Source organism: Cryptotermes secundus, unplaced genomic scaffold (assembly GCF_002891405.2).
Source record: "Cryptotermes secundus unplaced genomic scaffold, Csec_1.0 scaffold647, whole genome shotgun sequence".
Lineage (NCBI taxonomy): Eukaryota > Metazoa > Arthropoda > Insecta > Blattodea > Kalotermitidae > Cryptotermes > Cryptotermes secundus.
In genome coordinates this window covers 20878-40149 of record NW_019739962.1, presented here as the reverse complement: position 1 = coordinate 40149, position 19272 = coordinate 20878, and the positions used below count along the sequence as shown (strand labels likewise).

The 19272-nt window shown below is 40.1% G+C and overlaps 1 protein-coding gene across 1 annotated transcript in view; it reads right to left on the bottom strand.

Moving 5' to 3' along the window:
* Positions 1-19272, bottom strand: part of LOC111872201 — a 197699-nt gene that overhangs the window by 164671 nt on the left and 13756 nt on the right. Inside the window, exon 4 of the mRNA XM_033754588.1 lies at positions 10622-11800. Within this exon, the coding sequence (XP_033610479.1) occupies positions 10622-11226 (605 nt within the window). The 5' untranslated portion in view covers positions 11227-11800. The remainder of the gene's footprint in view (positions 1-10621; positions 11801-19272) is intronic.

Sequence of the window (19272 nt, the reverse complement as noted above, 5' to 3'; positions counted from 1 at the left end):
TTTTAAGTGAAGAAAGTATGAGAAATGTACTTGTATTAATGTAGATGGACTCTCTGAATGTGCTCATAATCTACAAAAGGCACACGGAGACTATGGGCTCGCTCTGTGCAACATAACATCTGCATATAATAACAGTCATAACACAACATTTCAGGCTATTTATTTTATTACCATTGGGGTGGGCCGAAGTCCCTTGTACTGCGGCCATTTCTGGCCTATTCTACCAGCCCCAGATTATAGGTGAGGGTGATTGTGGAGCAATTGGTGGAATGAAGATTGGCAGGAGAAAGAGAAGTACTCGGAGAAAACCTGCCCCATCGCCACTTTGTCCACCACAAATACGACTTGACCAGACCTGGGATCGAACCACACTTCAGACTAAGTATTCGAATAAAAATAGACTGAGCTACTGAATATAGTACAGATGTTTATTCAACGCACTCCATTTAAGGAATAAGTAGCATAATTTACTCATTCGCTACGAGGGAGGCGTATAAACGACATCACACTCTTCGCCCTACTATGTTCCGGCTCCTGAATTTGGCCTGAAAATCTCATCCAGGTCTTCTTGAGGCCTGTGTTTCCATGTCTGTTTAGATATCTTTACAAATTTTATTTGTGCTTTTATATTCAGACTAAGAATTTAGTACTGTGCAGGCGCCCATTTTGTACCTTGATACCTTGATTTAATTTGTCCCTGACCTCTTTGTTTCGTTTACGACCTGTGAGTAAATATTCGACTTTTCCAACAAAACCTTTCGATCTGCTATTTACGTCCTTGTCCCAGGATTCTTTCTCACAAATCATGTGTCACTTCTGTATATGGATGTTAGCAGCTTCATTGCTTTAGAAACACTCTTATAATAATGAAGTTATATTAAAAGAAACTTGTTCCTGTGCTTAACTAATTAAGCACTGAGCCATGAAGACGTATGGGGGAGTGGATGTAAAGATCCACATTTTATTGACCTGAGCACTAGTTGGAGCTGGTCAACTTCGCGATCCGGCCGCTTTACCCTGGGCAAAGAGCCCCTGTACCTATTAGATAGAAGGGTTCCAGAAGCAGTGTGGACTGCATGGAGAAGTGAAAATTCTTGACGCAGCCGGGACTCGAACTCCGGCCCCTTTGTCGTCCAACTCATAGCCAGTCACTATACCGACTGCTCTATCGGGTCTCTAATGAAGTTATGTTACAACTGTTATTCATTTCATTCTATATTATTTACAAAAATACAGATATTATGAACTTGTGAAGGCCCTACTTATAAGCAGAAAGTCGCGGGCATAAATTCTCGATATTAATGGTTCCTAGCTTCAGGTCATGCATAGCCTACGAGCATGAAAACATCTTCTTCGCGGGCGTGATCTGAGGTTCAAACAGAAGAAAGAGGAGACACTGCCTGGCATGCGAAAGGGGAAGAACGGTCAGCGCGCCAATGGGCTGGAGGGATGGCTATCACGTTACTGGCTTTCTACGGAATCCGCGCCGCTACTGTTGTTATGTAATGGTTCGGCGAAAGCGTTACAACAATAGATGAACTGGGTTTTCTTTGCATGTTCCTCACGGAGGCTATATGACGAGAATAACACTGGCAGTTCAGTTCAGTTCAATTCTTGGTGGAAGATAGCCACTGAAATTTCGCCTTGTGAACGAACGTCTTAATTACGAGTAATATCTGGAGTGATTTGAAGCGCTAGTTCCTGTGTTTCAATTGCATTACCAGGAGAAAACGAGAGAGAGAGAGAGCGCGTGTGTGTGTGTGTGTGTGTCTGTGTAGCAGTGAATTATGAAATGTATGTAATACAGCGATATATGTAAGTATAGTATGTATACAGTATGTAAGTGTAATTAAGACAGTCTCTAACAAAGTGTTAATAAATGCAGTCGTCCGAACTGGAGCCCGTAATTTCGTCATGTGTACCACCCTACATGCGACAATATCAAGGTCAACATATTTTTTTGATTGTAACTTGATTTTTTCACTCCACAAAAGATGTAGAGCAGATCAACATGGTCGAGACGACAGAAATTTGGATTCCTTTCTGACGAAAGGTTCGTGTAACGTACAAGACTGATTTGCACCGCACGACTGAAGTATCCCAGTTCGGCGAAGTAGTAGACGAAGCGGATGGTCGAAGTGAATAATAGGCACTAATAAATGCACGTAATTAATGCTCCCGTTTACATTCTCCTGCGCGCACCTCGGCGGTTGAAACTACAACCATTGTTGTGTAACGTTCCCCCACTGTTATCCTCTGTTATCCACTGTTATCTGTAGAATCTGCCAAATGCCCTATGACTCAGTGAAATTTCTTCTTATGACCTATGTTAACAATGAAGACTATACATCCTGGCTTGAATCAGTGTGGTGCTGAGAGAGCGATAGATAGATATATATGATTCTGTTTGATTGTCAGACTGTTAGTATGATCATAATCTAAACACACTCTTCTAAAGTGACAATGAGGGTGAATCTTTGAAGGCCGAAAGATATCCAAAATAAAAAAAATATCTCGGAAAGTTATTATCATAAACGTATCCGGTTTATGTCATCGGAAAGGAAAACCCTGTTAAGTCCCCCCCCCTTGCCAGGCTTACGCGCATGCGCCGCCACATTTCTGCCACCATGTTAGGAATCACTTGGACAGAGAGATGGCTGGGAGGTGGATGGGCAGAAGTGGATCAATTGCTTGGACTCCTAGGCCGCCAGATTTAACCCCACTAAATTTTTTCTTGTCTACCAGGTTACGATCAACGACCTTCTGTAACCGTCCCACTGCTACGCAACTTATTTGAATGTAATCAACTTTATTAATTTGAAAGCTTAATTGTTCAAAATGAAATGCAATGAACAAGGGTAGTGAGATATAGGTCAATTCTTGTATGCAAGGGCAAGCGTCTTCCCACGCTTACACCAAGAAACAGGAAGTAACCCGTCAAAGGTTTATTAGAGGAAAGTTACGTTAAAGAATGGCTAAAGAATTCTTTGTGAATTCAATACTTGGCAGTTTGTGCATGCCATAACTTAAAAAGGGTGAAGATTTTAGGGCCCAAGCGACGCTTAAGCATTTGTCAAATTCTGACAGAAATACGTTGGAGTCAAAAACGCTTAAACCCTTGTAAGCTTTAAACGGAGTGGAGGAATATCTAATTAAGATACTCTTATTTTTCAAATATAACCAATCGTTAAAATTTAAGGGTGTAACAGGGCAGAGACGCTGAGGAAACAAGGACTTGAAGGTCCGAGTAGAAATCAGTTGTCGAAGTCAATCACACACCGGGACTCGTTAGGACTAGACGTAAAAAATCACGCACCCGGAACTCGTAAGAACTAGACGTGAAAAGTCACACACAGGATCCCGTAGAAACAATACATAAAAGTTACTGATTTGAAGTTGTGTTAAGAAGTGGCTAAACAAGTGTTCAATAATATAATTCGTCTAAACTTGATATGTGCTTTGTAGTTTGTGTTCATTTATTGCTTCTCAGAGTTGTGGCCCGTTCAAGGCTCTGAGATAAAGAGACCTTCAGCTCTACCGAATCAACAAACCTCGCCTCCTTATCAATTAAATAACCCTGAGATAAAATTTAGTACAAGAAAGAAGTACCTGCAAGTGCGACCAACGTGTGAGGGAGAGAGAAGATAATAATTGAGTTTAACAAACGGTAAGGTGAGAGAAGGACTGTTAAAAAGGTGACTTCAGGAAGAAGAAGAAGGGAAGGAGGTAAGGGACGGTAATACTTCAACACCTGAAAGCCCGCATAAGGGACGCTGTGGCTATGGTAACACCAAGCGTACTGGATAGTCTCGATATTTGTCTTGCCACAAGGGAACCCATGTTGAAATTTTTTGAGAAAGTTATATACTCAGAAAAATCTTTGGTATTATCTCTTTGTAGTGGTGTAACCCATAAATGTGTATAATAAAATCTTTCTGAGGTATAATTGTTTTATTTTGGATACGCTCTATGTTTGTGACAGGATTTTATTTTTAATGCAATGGTATTGTTATGGGGAATGTTTCATTGTACAGTATTCTGATAGAGTTTGGTCTACGCTGATGATGTGAATCTACTGTGTGATAATATACAGACCATAAAGAAAAACCCACAAACTTTAGTCGACACTAGTACGGAGGGTGGTCTAGAAATAAACACGAAAAAACTAATTATATGTTACTGTCCCGTCACCAAAATATAGGGCAAAATCATGACATAAAGAGAGGAAACAGATGTTTTGAAAATGTGACACAGTTTAGATATTTGGGAACAACGATAACAAATCAAACCTGATTCAGGAGGAAATTAAGAGGAGGTTGAACTCGGGTAACGCTTGCTACCATTCAGTCCAGAAACTTTTGTTCTCTCGTCTGCTGTCCGGAAACATAAAAATTAGAATATACAAAACTATAATTTTGCCGGTGGTTCTGTATGGGTGTGAAACTTGGTCTCTGTCCTTAAGGAAGGAACATAGACTGAGGGTGTTGAGGAGAATATTTGGACCGAAGAGGGATGAAGTGACAGGATGTTGGAGAAAATTACATAATGAAGAGCTCCATAACATGTACTCTTCTCCAAGTATAGTTAGAATAATCAAGTCAAGAAAGATGAGGTGGGCAGGGAATGTAGCACGAATGGGTGAGACGAGGAATGCATATAGGATATTGATGGGAAAGCCAGAAGGAAAGAGACCACTTGGAAGAACAAGACGTAGGTAGGTGGACAATATTAAAATAGATCTTAGAGAGATAGGGTGGGATGGTATGGATTGGACTGATCTGGCTTAGGATAGGGGCCAGTGGAGGGCCCTTGTGAACACGGCAATGAACCTTCGGGTTCCATAAAATGCTGGGAAATTCTTGAGTAGCTGCAGAATTGGCGTCTCCTCGAGAAGGGCTCAGCTCCATGAGTAAGTAAGGTATTGTTAGGGGAATGTGTCATACTGTGTTTGTAACGTAGCAGTTAAATGAAGAGGGTGTAGGGTGAGACCACGTTGATGCAGGAGAACGGGAAAACAACATCCCCATTCCCGCATTTCCCGAGACTCTTAATGGAACAGGACAAATGTGCTCCATCCAGCATATCTGTAGAAGGATCTGTGGCTGGTCCTGGTGGCATCCGAAGAAGTGGTCATCGTGTGAAGAACTTTAGAAAGGAGGTAGCCTCGGGACAGATTCCAGTGCAAATATCGAATTATCCCTAGGTGAGATGACTACCAAGAATTTGCCGCACATCAAAGTGAGAACCACGGCCATCAAGTAGTGAAGGAGTGAGAATGTCAGAGCTTCTCACATTTGCTACAAATAAATTATATGAGTTTTGGAACATTGTAGCACTTTGGGTTTCGGTACACAAGTCATGACAAAAATTTTATATCTTCTAACAATAAACTTAAGCCTCTATAACTGCCAAATTCTGTCTCTATTCTCGAGTGCAAATATAACTTCGGTTCTCTACAATCTACAGAGCATTTTACAGTATTTCCAGTGTCTGTCACTCCAGATCTCGTTACCTCACATTTCGCACGTCATCAATATCTGCTGCCTTCCTCAGTTCTTCTCTTCTACACATCGAATTATTTCAGTTTCTCGTATTTTTCCAAGCAATAAATTTCGGAACTAAAAATTTAGGAGATTCCTGTAACATATTCTTATTTTATGTTGATAACACTGGAATTGCCCCACTTGAAAGAGAACAATATGTGTCCAGCAGAAAGTTTCCGTTGGGCGTGAGCATTATAACATGAAGGGTCGTCGTGCCTTGTGTCAAGCTGTTAGTCGCCGGCTTCACACCTCGGTGGCCGGTGTTCGAATCGAGGTCAGTTTGTATGGGATTTGTGGTGGACTAAAAATAATGAGGTAAGTTTCTCCAAATATTTCGTCACCCTTCGCCAATTCTCTCCATACTCATATATATCATTATGCGGGGCTGGTAGGATAGGCCCTCTAGTGGTCGGCGTACCAAGTGGACTCAGTCTCGCCCTACCTCAAGAATCAAACAGAAAGTTAAATTATAAAGTGAAAAGCAAGAGATTAGAGGAGAATAGAAAGTCGATATAGAGAAGCAAAATATATCGTCTGGCTGGCTTTTAAGCCAGCTGCTTGAAACATGGGAAGGCTTCTCCGAAAAGCTAGGCTGGCCATTAGGGTCATGCTGAGCGGCCGTCCATAAGCACACCTGATGATGTGGATGAAGCCATACAGACATCGCTGGTGAGTCCTGAAATGATCTTGCGACCTCCCTCACAACAAATGGATCAGAGCTGAAGCACAATGAGAAGAATATACTGATCGGACTTCCAAGTTATCTCAGTTCGGGATACACACAATTTTGTGTTTTTCGACCTGTTACCAGGTTTTCTTGAGAAATATACAGACATTTTCAAAGTTACTGGCTCTCTGATGAAGCCCGCCATCATTGAGACGGTTATGTTAACAAACATATTCACTACCACTGGGCTCCTCAACACAATGAGCTTACTGCTGTCACACGTAGACGGGTTACAGTACACTTTCCGTATTCTGACTTGTGTTTGTTGAGGACTTGGTGAGTTCTGAGGTTTACCTTTAGGTTTTGCAGAATTACTTTGTTTTTCTCACGGAGTATAGCGTCGATATCGATAGGGCCTCGTTCCAGCAAGATGGCGCCATACATCTTACATCCGGTATTTGTTCAATTTTTGAAGGGAACATTTGGAAACAAACATATTTCCTCGTGTTCATAATGAAAGGTTAGAGTGAACACCATTGCCACTAGATTTAAACCCACGTGACACTGACTTTGAAGACTTTTGATGGTAAATTGCAACACAAATATAAACACTTACCTACACACAACTGCAGATACGAAAGAGGCACTATAGCTAGTCGGTTTTAAATAACCACAGAAACAATGTGGGCTGTACTATAGAATTTCATCATTAATTCAACACATTATTTCACAGAAAGGGGGACATATTTAATACTGAGTGCTGTGTTGCTTGTATGTGTTGCCACTTTGAATACCAAAATAATGAGATTTGGAAAGGTATTCTTAATTTTATGACGAAATTAAACTATTCGATGAATAAATATCGACATATTCTTTATCTTTAGTCAGGGGGTCCAGTTCTCCTTCCTCTCTCTTCTTGCTGCTAGAATCTCTTTCCTTGAAGTTTGTTATTGAATTCTGTTTATTGTCATTACTCTGATATCCTTGTTCCTACTTTTAATATCTCCATTAACTCAAGTCGTTCATCTTTTTCCTTTCATCTTATTCCGTTATAACCGTCCGATATAAATCTTTCCTGAAGTTTATGGGTGTAAATACTTTATTTGAAATGGCTACCATCTTCTCGCACAAATTAATCCTCAATTATAAGCGGTCGGATTCTCTTGAGCACGTCTCAGAAGTAACATTCAGTCACCGTCACTTCTTTAAAAATTTGGAATTTCACTGTGGAAATCTGTTTATGACTGTTATTGAATTGGTTCGGTCCACATCTGTTACCAAATTTCCAGTAGTCTTCCTCCTGTGAAGTATAATGATTATTCAGATACCGTGAAATTGTCTGCTACACCCCCTACGTTACCCAGAACACGTTCTCCTAGAGACTAAAACAATGGCAGGAAAACAGCTCTAATCCATTAAGGATTTTGCCCCACCACCTCTCCTAGATGGAAATGAATGTTGGATCGGAAAGAGACACCATCAGAGATACCCGAGATCAGTAAGTTCTCATATAGGTCCGTTCATAATATGAAAAAAAAAAGAAAAGAAATGACCGAAAATATGGTCAAGTACAAAACAAAATAAATGGACACAGAAAAATTGAATAAATAATTTTGACAGTATAAGAGATGAAAGGACACGAAAACACATTAGGCAGAATATGCCACAAGGAGACCCAAACTAAGGAAGAACTTGGAAGAGAGTCTAAACAGACACGATTGCCTGTAAATGAGGAGGAGGAGACGGAATAAGAAGACTGAACTCATACTTACTATCCCACGACATTTCATTCCAATCAGAATGTTTCTTGTTTACATGGGCCTACTTCAAACTGAAATATGAGAGCCATACGTTACCAATGACGCATTTCTAAGCTTCCAAATATGATCACTGGTCATTTCCTACATTCCAAGTAAAAGAGAATATATGGTCATTCAAGAGTGAGAATAGGAATAATTTCAGAGAGTAAACTAAACTAACGCCGGTCACGGTAGCCGAGCGGTCTAAGGCATGTACTGTCTTCGCTCGCTTGGAAACCGAGATCGTGGGTTCGAATCCAACTCAGGGCATGGATGTTTAGTTTGTGTGTGTGCGGTTTTCTGTGTTTGTGTACAGGTAGAGGCCTTGCGACGAGCTGATCACCCGCCCAAGGAGTCCTACCGAATGTGTAAGATCTAGAGAAACCGAAGTGAACGGAGAAGTTCATGGAGGTAGGCCTAGGCCCACTGGGGCTGTAGTCCCAAGGGAAAAAACTAAACTAACAGAATAATTGGACTAACATAATTATTGGCAAATACAGTTTTTCCATTCGAGAAGAATCTATGAAGTAATTTACCTGCAATCCGAACGCACTTGACTACACAGACTAGACCTGGGTGAGGGAATAGCAGGTACATGACTTGTTTCGTTTTCCGGTCTGAAGGTTTTCCTTCCTTCGACACTTTCTGGAAATATGAATCTGGTGGCTACCTGCATTCTTATATCTTCCCGTTTCATTAGGAGTGCATTAGTAACCTTCTTAATTCCTTACAGGCTGTAGTGGACTGGATACTCACCTAGAAGTCCAACTAAGCCTCTACATTCGCGACATTGTGCTGAAGGGAAGACGATTTACCCAGTCTTCTCTAAGAAAAATATCTTCATTATGGCGTCGGGAATGGAGATCAAGAGTCTCAGTAACAAAATGTAGAGTGCAAGTTGTTACTTTCCGTGGTATAACTCTGCCCAAGCGAAAACAATGTATAATGAAGTTCATCAGGAATCAGAAAGCGTTTTGCGATTTAAATTTAAGAAGTGAGATGGACAGAAACGTAGGGCAATGCACAACTCAGAATCAAAGAGCTGAAGCACAACAGAGTCAGCTCTGAGCAGTTTAGCAGGTAAGTTGAGGTGGTTACAGCATGATACTAATTCAGAACTCTGAATCAAGCAATATGAAATACAACAGTGTCTGCTCTGAGAGGCTTAGAGTGCGAAGCGAGATGGTTACAACATGACACTGCTTCAGAACATTGAATCAAGCAATATGAAAAACAACAGAGTCTTCTCTGAGAAGCTAGGGTTGCGAAGCGAAATGGTTACAACATGACACTACTTCAGAACACGGAATCAAGCAATATGAAAAACAACAGAGTCTGCTCTGAGAAGCTAGGGTTGCGAAGCGAAATGGTTACAACATGCCACTACTTCAGAACACGGAATCAAGCAATATGAAAAACAACAGAGTCTGCTCTGAGAAGCTTGGAGTGCGAAACGAGATGGTTACAACATGACACTACTTCAGAACACTGAATCAAGCAATATGAAAAACAACAGAGTCTGCTCTGAGAAGCTTGGAGTGCGAAACGAGATGGTTACAACATGACACTACTTCAGAACACTGAATCAAGCAATATGAAAAACAACAGGGTCTGCTCTGAGAAGCTAGTGTTGCGAAGCGAGATGGTTACAACATGACACTACTTCAGAACACTGAATCAAGCAATATGAAACACAACAGATTCTGCTCTGAGAAGCTAGTGTTGCGAAGCGAGAGGTTACATGACACTACTTCAAAACACTGAATCAAGCAATATGAAACACAACAGATTCTGCTCTGAGAAGCTAGTGTTGCGAAGCGAGATGGTTACAACATGACACTACTTCAGAACACTGAATCAAACTATATAAAATACAACAGACTCTGCTCTGAAAAGCTTGGAGTGCGAAGCGAGATGGTTACAGCATGACACTAATTCAGAACCCTGAATCAAGCAATATGAAAAACAACAGAGTCTGCTCTGAGAAGCTAGGGTTGCGAAGCGACATGGTTACAACATTACACTACTTCAGAACACGGAATCAAGCAATATGAAAAACAAGAGAGTGTGCTCTGAGAAGCTAAGGTAGCGAAGCGAGAGGTTAAAACATGACACTACTTCAAAGCACTGAATCAAGCAATATGAAATACAAAAGAGTCTGCTCTGAGAAGCTTGGAGTGCGAAGCGAGATGTTTACAGCATGACACTACTTCAGAACACTGAATCAAGCAATATGAAAAGAAAACAGAGTCTGTTCTGAGAAGCTAGGGTTGCGAAGCGAGATGGTTACAACATGACACTACTTCAGAACACTGAATCAAGCAGTATGGAACATAACAGTGTTGAACTGAGAAGCTAGGGTTGCGAAGCGACATGGTTACAGCATGACACTAATTCAGAACACTGAATCAAGCAATATGAAGAACAACAGTGTTTGCTCTGAGAAGTTAGGTTTGCGAAGCGAGATGGTTATAATGTCACAGCAATTTAGAACACAGAATCAAGCAACTTGAAGCACAAAGCGCCTGCTCTGAGGAACTTGGAATTTGAGGCCAGATGGTTAGAACGTAACAATAATTAGAACAATGGTCCAAAGAGTATGAAATACGTACTCTCCCTGCAGTATTTCTATTGTCTCTGTTGATCTTCCCTTCCGCTTCTTGTTCCTGCGTTTCCTTTTCCGTTTCCTCTCATTTACCTCGTCATACTGAGTGAAGTCTACACTAAGTGGAAAGCTGCCTTCGGGTTCGGTACCACAAGTCCTCTGTATCAAATCTTCAGCACCTCTTACCTCACAATTTCTTGACAACACAGTACGATTCTCTTGTTTTGCAGTTACTGTAGGGTACACTGTCTCAAGCTCCTCACTGTTATCAATGATTCGTAAACAGAAAGAATTATCATGAGGCATACAGTAATCATTGTTTTCATTCTTCAGTGGTTTCAGTAAGTCGCCAGATTTTATTTCGGAATCATTAATTGAGTTTCCAAAGGGGAGAACTATCTCATTGTTGGTAAGCATGTCATAATGTTCTGACTCTATTCCGAAATCATCTATATTTGATTGTAAGTTGCCTTCTGAACTTTTAACAATTATATCTTTGTTAACTGTTTCTAAGCCAAAGATAGTCGAGTCTGATTGGGCACTCGTACCTTCAACAGCCTCAGATTTTAAGTTGCTGACGCTTCCTGATGACATGGTGTAATTATCTTCCATATGGTTAATTATTCGCTGTATTTTCTGTTGAGGACATCTGCTGTAGATCCTTGTGTCGTCAAATTCGTTGTGCAGATTCACAACTGGTCCTACAACAGACCATTTCCCGGATTATAAAAATTCTTTCCCTGCTAATACAGTTTCAGAAGGCGACATAATTGTTTCGAGTTTTCCATTAAAATTTTCAGGCTTCTTCATTGCCGACATCTGAAGTAGGAATATTCGATTCTGAAACTACGCTTTTCCCATGGGAAAGTTTATTAAATAGTTAAGCTTATTAATAAAATGTATTTGCTGATAAAGTATAAACTGGATTTTCGCAAGGAATAGATCATTATGGAAAGCAAATTTTTAAGACCATCCCTTTCTGATAATCCGAGTACTTTTCTAGGTTACTGGCACTCGGTAGTTGCTTTGCAAACGTCACAATATATTCACAAAATACAATCGGTATTGTTCTTTAATTCACTGCTCTTATCTTATTTCCATATATCCAAATTAACATGGCGTTATTGCATATTTTGATGACAGCTGAAGAGATGATCTGACCACTGTATTGATAAAGATGTCAAATCTGAAAATAAAAGAAACGTTATAAATAAAAGTTATTGAAATTAAATTCAACCTCGGGAACAAAATTAAAATAATGAAATTTTACTACATATTAATGTTCCTTGGCGCATCATTTAAAAATATACGTAACTTCCACACATTTTCATTTTTATATATAATTTCATGTAGGATATATTTACTGTTGTTATTAGTATTATTACTATCATTATTGTTAATGGCGCTGCTGTTGTATCGTTAACGAACCATTTACTCTTTAGAGAAACACAGTATCCTCACTAAATTTTCTTTATGGTTGCACAATATGCCGAAAACAAAGGTTAGCGAAGAATCTGCGAGAGTTTTCCAGAATGATGACTCGTCATTAAAAGCGTGCGGAGCTCGCGATTTCAGGGTATCTCAGAGAAGAGGCAGATGCGTTGGATCCAATCGTGAGTTTAGAAGCGTTGTACAGGACTCGAGAGTGCAGAGACGGTGCTTACTCTGAAATGCAAGTAGCGACTTGAGTGCTGATAGCCCAAGACTAGGTCACTACAGTGATGGAGCAGATAAGCCGACATCGCGATGTTAGGTGACTACTAATAAACTGAAAATAACTGCTCTAAAGCAAGATAACCGTTCATCATCATCAACAGTAATCTGTCAGACGACAGGTCCACAGTCTCTTCCAAAACAGTTCCTCCACTTAATGCGATCTAGAGCTTTCTCCTTCAAATGACAGTATCCTCTTCTGTCCCCAAGGTCATCCAGCATCCTCTTACGTCTCCTTCCTCGTCTTGTGGTCACTTCCATCCGCCCCTCTATCTTTCCTTCGATAACTTCTTTTAGAAGGCAGTTTCTGCGTAAAACATGACCAATCCAATTAGCCTTCCATTTTCTTATTTCGTATAGGATATTCCTCTGCTCACTGACTCTAATTAACACTTCTTCATTTCTCACATAATCGGTCCAACTGATCTTCTCCATCCTTCTCCAACACCACATTTCGAAACTTTCCAGATGTTTCTGATCTACTGCCCTAAGTGTCCATGTTTCAGCCCCATACAGAGCTATGCTCCAAATGTAGCATTTCACTAGTTTCTTCCTCAAATTTAAGTCCAATTTGCTGGTAAAAAGATTCTTCTTCTTGCTAAATGCAGCTTTTGCCATGGCAATCCTGGATTTAATTTCACAAGTACACCTTCCATCATCTGTTAACAAGCTACCCAAATATTTAAAACATTTCACATTCTCCAGTTGTTTTTGGTCTATCTTTATTGTGACTGGGGTTGGTTGTCTCGAAATTTTCATTACTTTTGTTTTCTCCACATTCATTTCCATGCCATAGCACCTTCCAATTTCAATTAGTCTATCAATCATGCCCTGTAGCACAGTTTCTTCCTTAGCCATTAACACAAGGTCATCTGCATATTTCACAGTTTGAATAATTTGCCCTCCTACTTTGAAGTCACCGAGCCCATCCAGAGCTTCCTTGGTAAGGCATTCGCTGTACAAGTTGAACAGAATTGGTGATAAACAGCATCCTTGTCGAACTCCTCTTCCAATCTGCACACTTCCTGTCTCCCCCCTGTCCAGTCGTACTCTAACTTTCTGATCCATGTACAATTTGCTAATCAATCTTCTTTCATGCCAATCGATACCTGTTTCTTTCAGGATCTGCATTAATTTGGTCCAGTTTACCCGGTCAAATGCCTTCTGCCAGTCTATGAAGCAAACACACAGTTCTTCATCTATCTCCAAAGTTCGTTCCGCTATAATTCTCATCATCCCAATTGCATCCCTGGTTCCATTTCCTCTTCTAAATCCAAACTGATCTTCTCCAAGTATATCCTCTATTTTCCTTTCAATTCTTCTTTTAAGTAACTTTGCTCTTATCTTTGCTGTATGTGCAATAAGGCTTATATATTATATTATAATTATTATTTGTCCATTCCTCTTTTCAACAAAAACATTTTAATTAACTAGGGAGATTTAAGGAATTCACGATCTCTTTAATTAATTTTTAATTTGACCATATGCAGTCATATTTCGCGAAGTAATATCTCAGGTCATGTAAGAGGCCTTCAACAAACGTAACACCAGCAACTATTTTCGTCTTGTAGAAAACTGTTCTATATTGTAGAGGTTAGAACCGTTTCTAGGCAACGGCTCGGTAAACTCGTTCCCGCAGAAACTAATATGCATGCAACAATAAAGGTACTCTTGAAAGGTGTTTCAAGCCTGGTCCGTGCAAAAGGGTTACAAGGAGGATAAGTGAAGCAAGAATAGTTCAGTTGGAAGGGAGCCGCCGTTCAGAGAGAACTTGATACCGAAAGCGGAAGAATAGCAATTGCTGGAAGCCGTTACCAGAAAGTGTCTAACTGATAGATATTGACTTTCATTTGGGAACGAGTAAAAATCACAGTGACAAATCTGCGGAAGCACGGGAATGCACTTCTGTGCCAGAAATTCACGAACTGACAATGCTGTGTGTGCGGACGTGTTGTGATGAAGCTTGGAGTGTTCAGTTGTCTGCAATTTCCATTCGAACTCGCATCAATCTCTCTCTCGGACGGTCCAGAATTTCAAGGAAACAGTTTGATTTACTGTGACACCAGGCGGTGCGAATTCCTTATGAACTACTCCACGAGAATAGAAAAAAGGTAACCATTTTCTTTATTTATTTTTTTTTTGCTCATGCGAGCTTTCTTCTGTCTTCGATAATGTGACGTGTGCCATTCCTCACTCTACAACTTGGCTTTAGGGTCGTACTTCAAAAACCAACTTTCGGCACCCGTTATGATTCGAGAAAGAAAGTCTGGTGCAGATTCGAGCCGTTCAAGCATTTCTGCCGACAATTCTTTTCCACCATCTTTCTGATCGTAATTCACATTTTTGGAACCATTTTTGCACACTCTTCTCACATGTTCAAATCTTCTGTAACAATTTGGTGGACCTCACATTCATTAATATTAAGTTCACCTGCGAATTCGAATTGTCAAACGTCGGTCTTGACGAATTAAACCCAGCACACGATCGACGTTTGTGCTTCGTCTCACAGAGGCGGGGCGCCGAGATCGGGGCTCATCTTCCACCCTTTCTAGCCCATGTACACAGCCTCTGCGCCACCACAATACTTTAACACGTGATACAGAATCATTATCAAACGTTTTCTGAACCTTTTCGTAAGTATCGGTAGCGCCCTTCCCCCAGCTTGAAACAAAACATGATTGCATAACGTTGCACGAGATGTTAGTTCGCCTTTTTTGTGACGCTGTAACAAAACATACATCTACACGAACTTCAACGAAAACCACATTAATTCATGATAGAAGTCCAAAAAGGTAGAGCAGCGATGTAGTTATCATCTCGTAGCGGTCTCGACGCAGCAGTGTCCCCATTTCTCGCACTACAAAATTAATGTCATTATTTTGTTAACACAATTTATGTATATATGTGGTGTGCATCTGTTGCCCTTACGTCTGGCTCGCAACACAAGGCTGCAGTAACGGAGCCACTGTAGAAGAAAATCGAGCAGACAGTTAAGCAGAAGATGCCATCAATGAAATAACTGTAAACAGTGAAAAGATGCCGGAGAAGAAACCTAGCAAGATAATTGGACAGGAATCTGCAAACTCATTGGGGCAGCTTTACCGATCATGACGTGCCTACTGATCACAGCGAGACACCGATTTCTGGCGAGAAGAGAGGTCGAAAGCGGAGAAAGTGCAGGAAGATTTTGAATGACAGCAAAAAAATAACGTGACAAGGGAAAGAACAGAGACCTAAACCTTTATTTGTATATGCTTTTGCTGTTTCAGCAATTAAAGAGAGTTGCCCTACTAACTGTTAAACCCCTGGCATATATTTTTTTGTTTAAACTCGACCAATATATGGCGAAACATTTTTCATTAACTATATTGCTGTTGAAGAAAGCAGTCTTCTGGGATTTGGCACCGTATATATGTGGTGTTAACCGACGTTTCGGAGGAACGTATCGCCTCCATCTTCAGGGTAGAAGGAAAAAATATAAGAAACGTCCGAAACGTCGGTTAACACCACATATACACGGTGCCAAATCCCAGAAGACTGCTTTCTTCATAGTCACCGCGGTGAAAGCCTCAAATCTTATATATTGCTGTTATTCTTCAATTTTGTCCATTTATAGTATTGTCACGAGTTTTATTGACTCTAAATGGGGCTTGGATTAGTAAATTGGGTTATTGAACACTCACATATCGTAACTACAAGTAACTATAACGCTGTCGCTTATTCACAAATTCTACACTGTAAAGAACGCTAAGTTTTTCCAGTCTGTCGTGTTTAACCGGTTGCCTAGTAAAGGCTTTCAACGCCGTAGCTTCTTCAGCTTGCGTGTTTCACGGATTCGCCTCCTTGCTCGCTGTCGCTTATCTCAGAACTGACTCGGCATTGTTAAGCAACGACTTAAGACAATGTTGGTTCCTCCGCCACCCACGCCTCCACCAGGGGCGAATGTCTTACAGCAACCTCAGACTGGAAATTGTCTGTTTGCCTGCACATTCTCTTCGCACCTCCCCCTAGTAGCGTTTACAGGACCGCATACAAAATAATTATACCAACGAATAAAACCGATGCTGACGCATAAGCATTCGCTACATGATCCGACGCTATTCTATAAGAAATAACATTAATACTAATCTAGTCTCGGTTTTAAACTTATACACACGAATTATACTTTGATTTTAAGCACGGATTTTAAATTAATTTTAAAACTAAAAGTTTTTGGTACGTTAGCTTTTGTTATGATCGTTGTTAAGTGGAGAGACGTAGGTCTAAGCAACGTGAAGGGGGGGGGCCTCTGTCGCATTTGTACTTCTTTACCATGTCTGAGGGTCGTGTAATGGTCCCCTAGGCGCTTCTTCATGTCGCTCCCAGTTGTTTTTGCTTTCCATACATACAGAGTTTGATTACTTGTATCTTGCGCTGTATGCGAAGGGGTCCCCTTGTTATATTGTAGAGTTCACATTCTGGCTCTATGCGTGGGAAATATAAGCGGGGAGTGATATAAGGTAGCGCTTAGAAACCACTACACGACGCTTAGCTATGATAAAGATGTAAACAAATGTCGACTTAGATTCATAGAATTTCTTCACGTTGCTTCGACCGACGGCTTACCAAACAACATCGATCATAACAAAACCCAACGAACCAAAAACTTCTGGTTTTTAAGTTAATTTAAAACCAGTTCTTAAAATGAAAGTAGGGCATTTAATTTAAAAACTAAAACCAGATTAACATTAATATTATTCCAATCCAAATATTTAATTTTAATTTGAATACGCCTATGTATAACACAGTCCGTCAATAATGCAACAAATTGTTCCTTTTTCTTCCACTTTCACTTTCAACACAACATGTTTCGGCCCTAAATGATCATTTTCAGGTGCCTTAATATATTAAAACTTCTACACTGAATTAATATGCGCTAAAATGACACGCTGTAGTCCACTTAATGTAATAAGTAAAATAAAATAAAATTCATTCAAATTTTCATTACTTTTGTGAAATTCTATTCCACATCACAAGGGAGGTTTAAAACTATACGTATATCTCCAGGTGTTCTACACATCTACATCTACGAGTGGTGTTAAAAAATAAGAATTAAAAACCCTAAGAACCACTAAGATTTGTACAGTAACAAATAAAAGCAGCCGAATATAATGTAATATAATGTTTACTGAATTCGAACACAGGGAGGGCGGACAAATGCTCTCTTATGAATGGTTTTAGAAAGAGCAAGAGGTATTAGACTCGATTTCCGGGCATTAATTTGTTAATACAAAACACACCATATATAGTTTTCCCGAATCTTCCGAATACAGAACATATTTTTGTCTTGTAGTCCTGTAATATGTGGATTTAGAAACTTTGACACAGTTCGAAGTTTTACGGTCCTAGGAATCCAAAAAAGCACATAGTGTTTTATTATTTTTTAATTTACTGCAGTTTGTTGTATAATGTATTGGGCTACCCTGAAACATTTTCCAGGAAAATCCTTCACACTATTTAGCTAGTTCATACGTAACTGTAAGGTGTTCTACTAGACTGATTTATTAAGAACACTACATGCGAACAACCAGATTTCTTTGGGGTATATTTTAATAGCAATTAATAGAGGAGTCTGTTCTTGATTTATGTGCAATTATTAGTCTAAAATCTCAATCTTTTCATATCTAATAACAATTTATTTTCGTTATTATTTCAGTGTTTTTGCTGCTCACTTCTGCTCTGTCTTCACATGCGTTACGCATCAGCAACAGGTTCATTTATATATCGCTTACGCTTCACTTCTGTGTATGCGTTTACTCGTACTTAATTCTATTGTTGGTAGTACCTGCTATTTCGTTGCCTGTAGCCTGGTTTATAGTTACAACTCAGACATTCATCTGTCTGTTGTTGGTAGTAACTGCTATTTCGTTGCCTGTAGCGTGGTTTATAGTTACAACTTACACATTCATCTGTCTGTTGTTGGTAGTACCTGCTATTTCGTTGCCTGTTGCGTGGTTTAAATATTTCTCATTGCCAGTGGGATGGGACTAAGTCCCTTTTACTGCGGCCACTTCTGGCCTATTGTACCAGCTCAAGATGATAGGTGAGGGTGATTGTGGAGCAATTGGTGGAATGAAGACTGGCAGGGGAAACCGGAATACTCGGAGAAAACCTGCCCCAGCGCCACTTTATCTACCACAAATCCCATTTGATGAGACCCGGGATCGAACCCGGGCCCCCGCTGTGGGAAGCCATCGACTAACCGCTTGAGCTATGTCGGGGCCGTGGTTTATAGTTACAATTCAGACATTCATCTGCCCTCAGTATTCAGTCCCTGTAGGTATACGTATGCCCTCATATAAGTGGGTTATTCTGATTACTTATAATGTTATTATACAATATATTCTTATTACAAGTCGATTATTTTTGCTGTACATAGTGGTGTATTTGAAGGCGTTATTTTCTTACCTGGTGTACTGATGCGTCTGCATATCGGAGGGGCGTGTACCTTACTGCTATGTGTCCGTTGTCTGCCTGAAGGTGGAGTTGTGTACCGGTGTGTTTGCTAGCGAGGAAAGAGTGGGGACTAAAGTTATCTAACTTGGGTTCAGTGTGTGTGCAGCGCTAAGTCATGGTTCAATTTTCATCTACAAAAATTGTAATTGAACACAATTCCGTGGTGTATAATTTATTGAAAGTCATTGCCATATTTACATTAACAAATTTCTTATATTATGAAAACGAAAGCAGTATACAAGTCCCTATACTACAGGCTGATTTGTAAAACAATATTACGTAGATAAATCACTTATGTGGATGAGAAGCCGAGAAGCTTATGATAAACAATAATTGCGTTTATGTGGTTTAGGGATCTTGTGGGGTGAAGATTCATATTGTGGGCTTCTAGGCTATGTCCCCATGTAGTCTTTTTAGTGAGTTTTTCTCTACATTGCTTAGCGACAACAC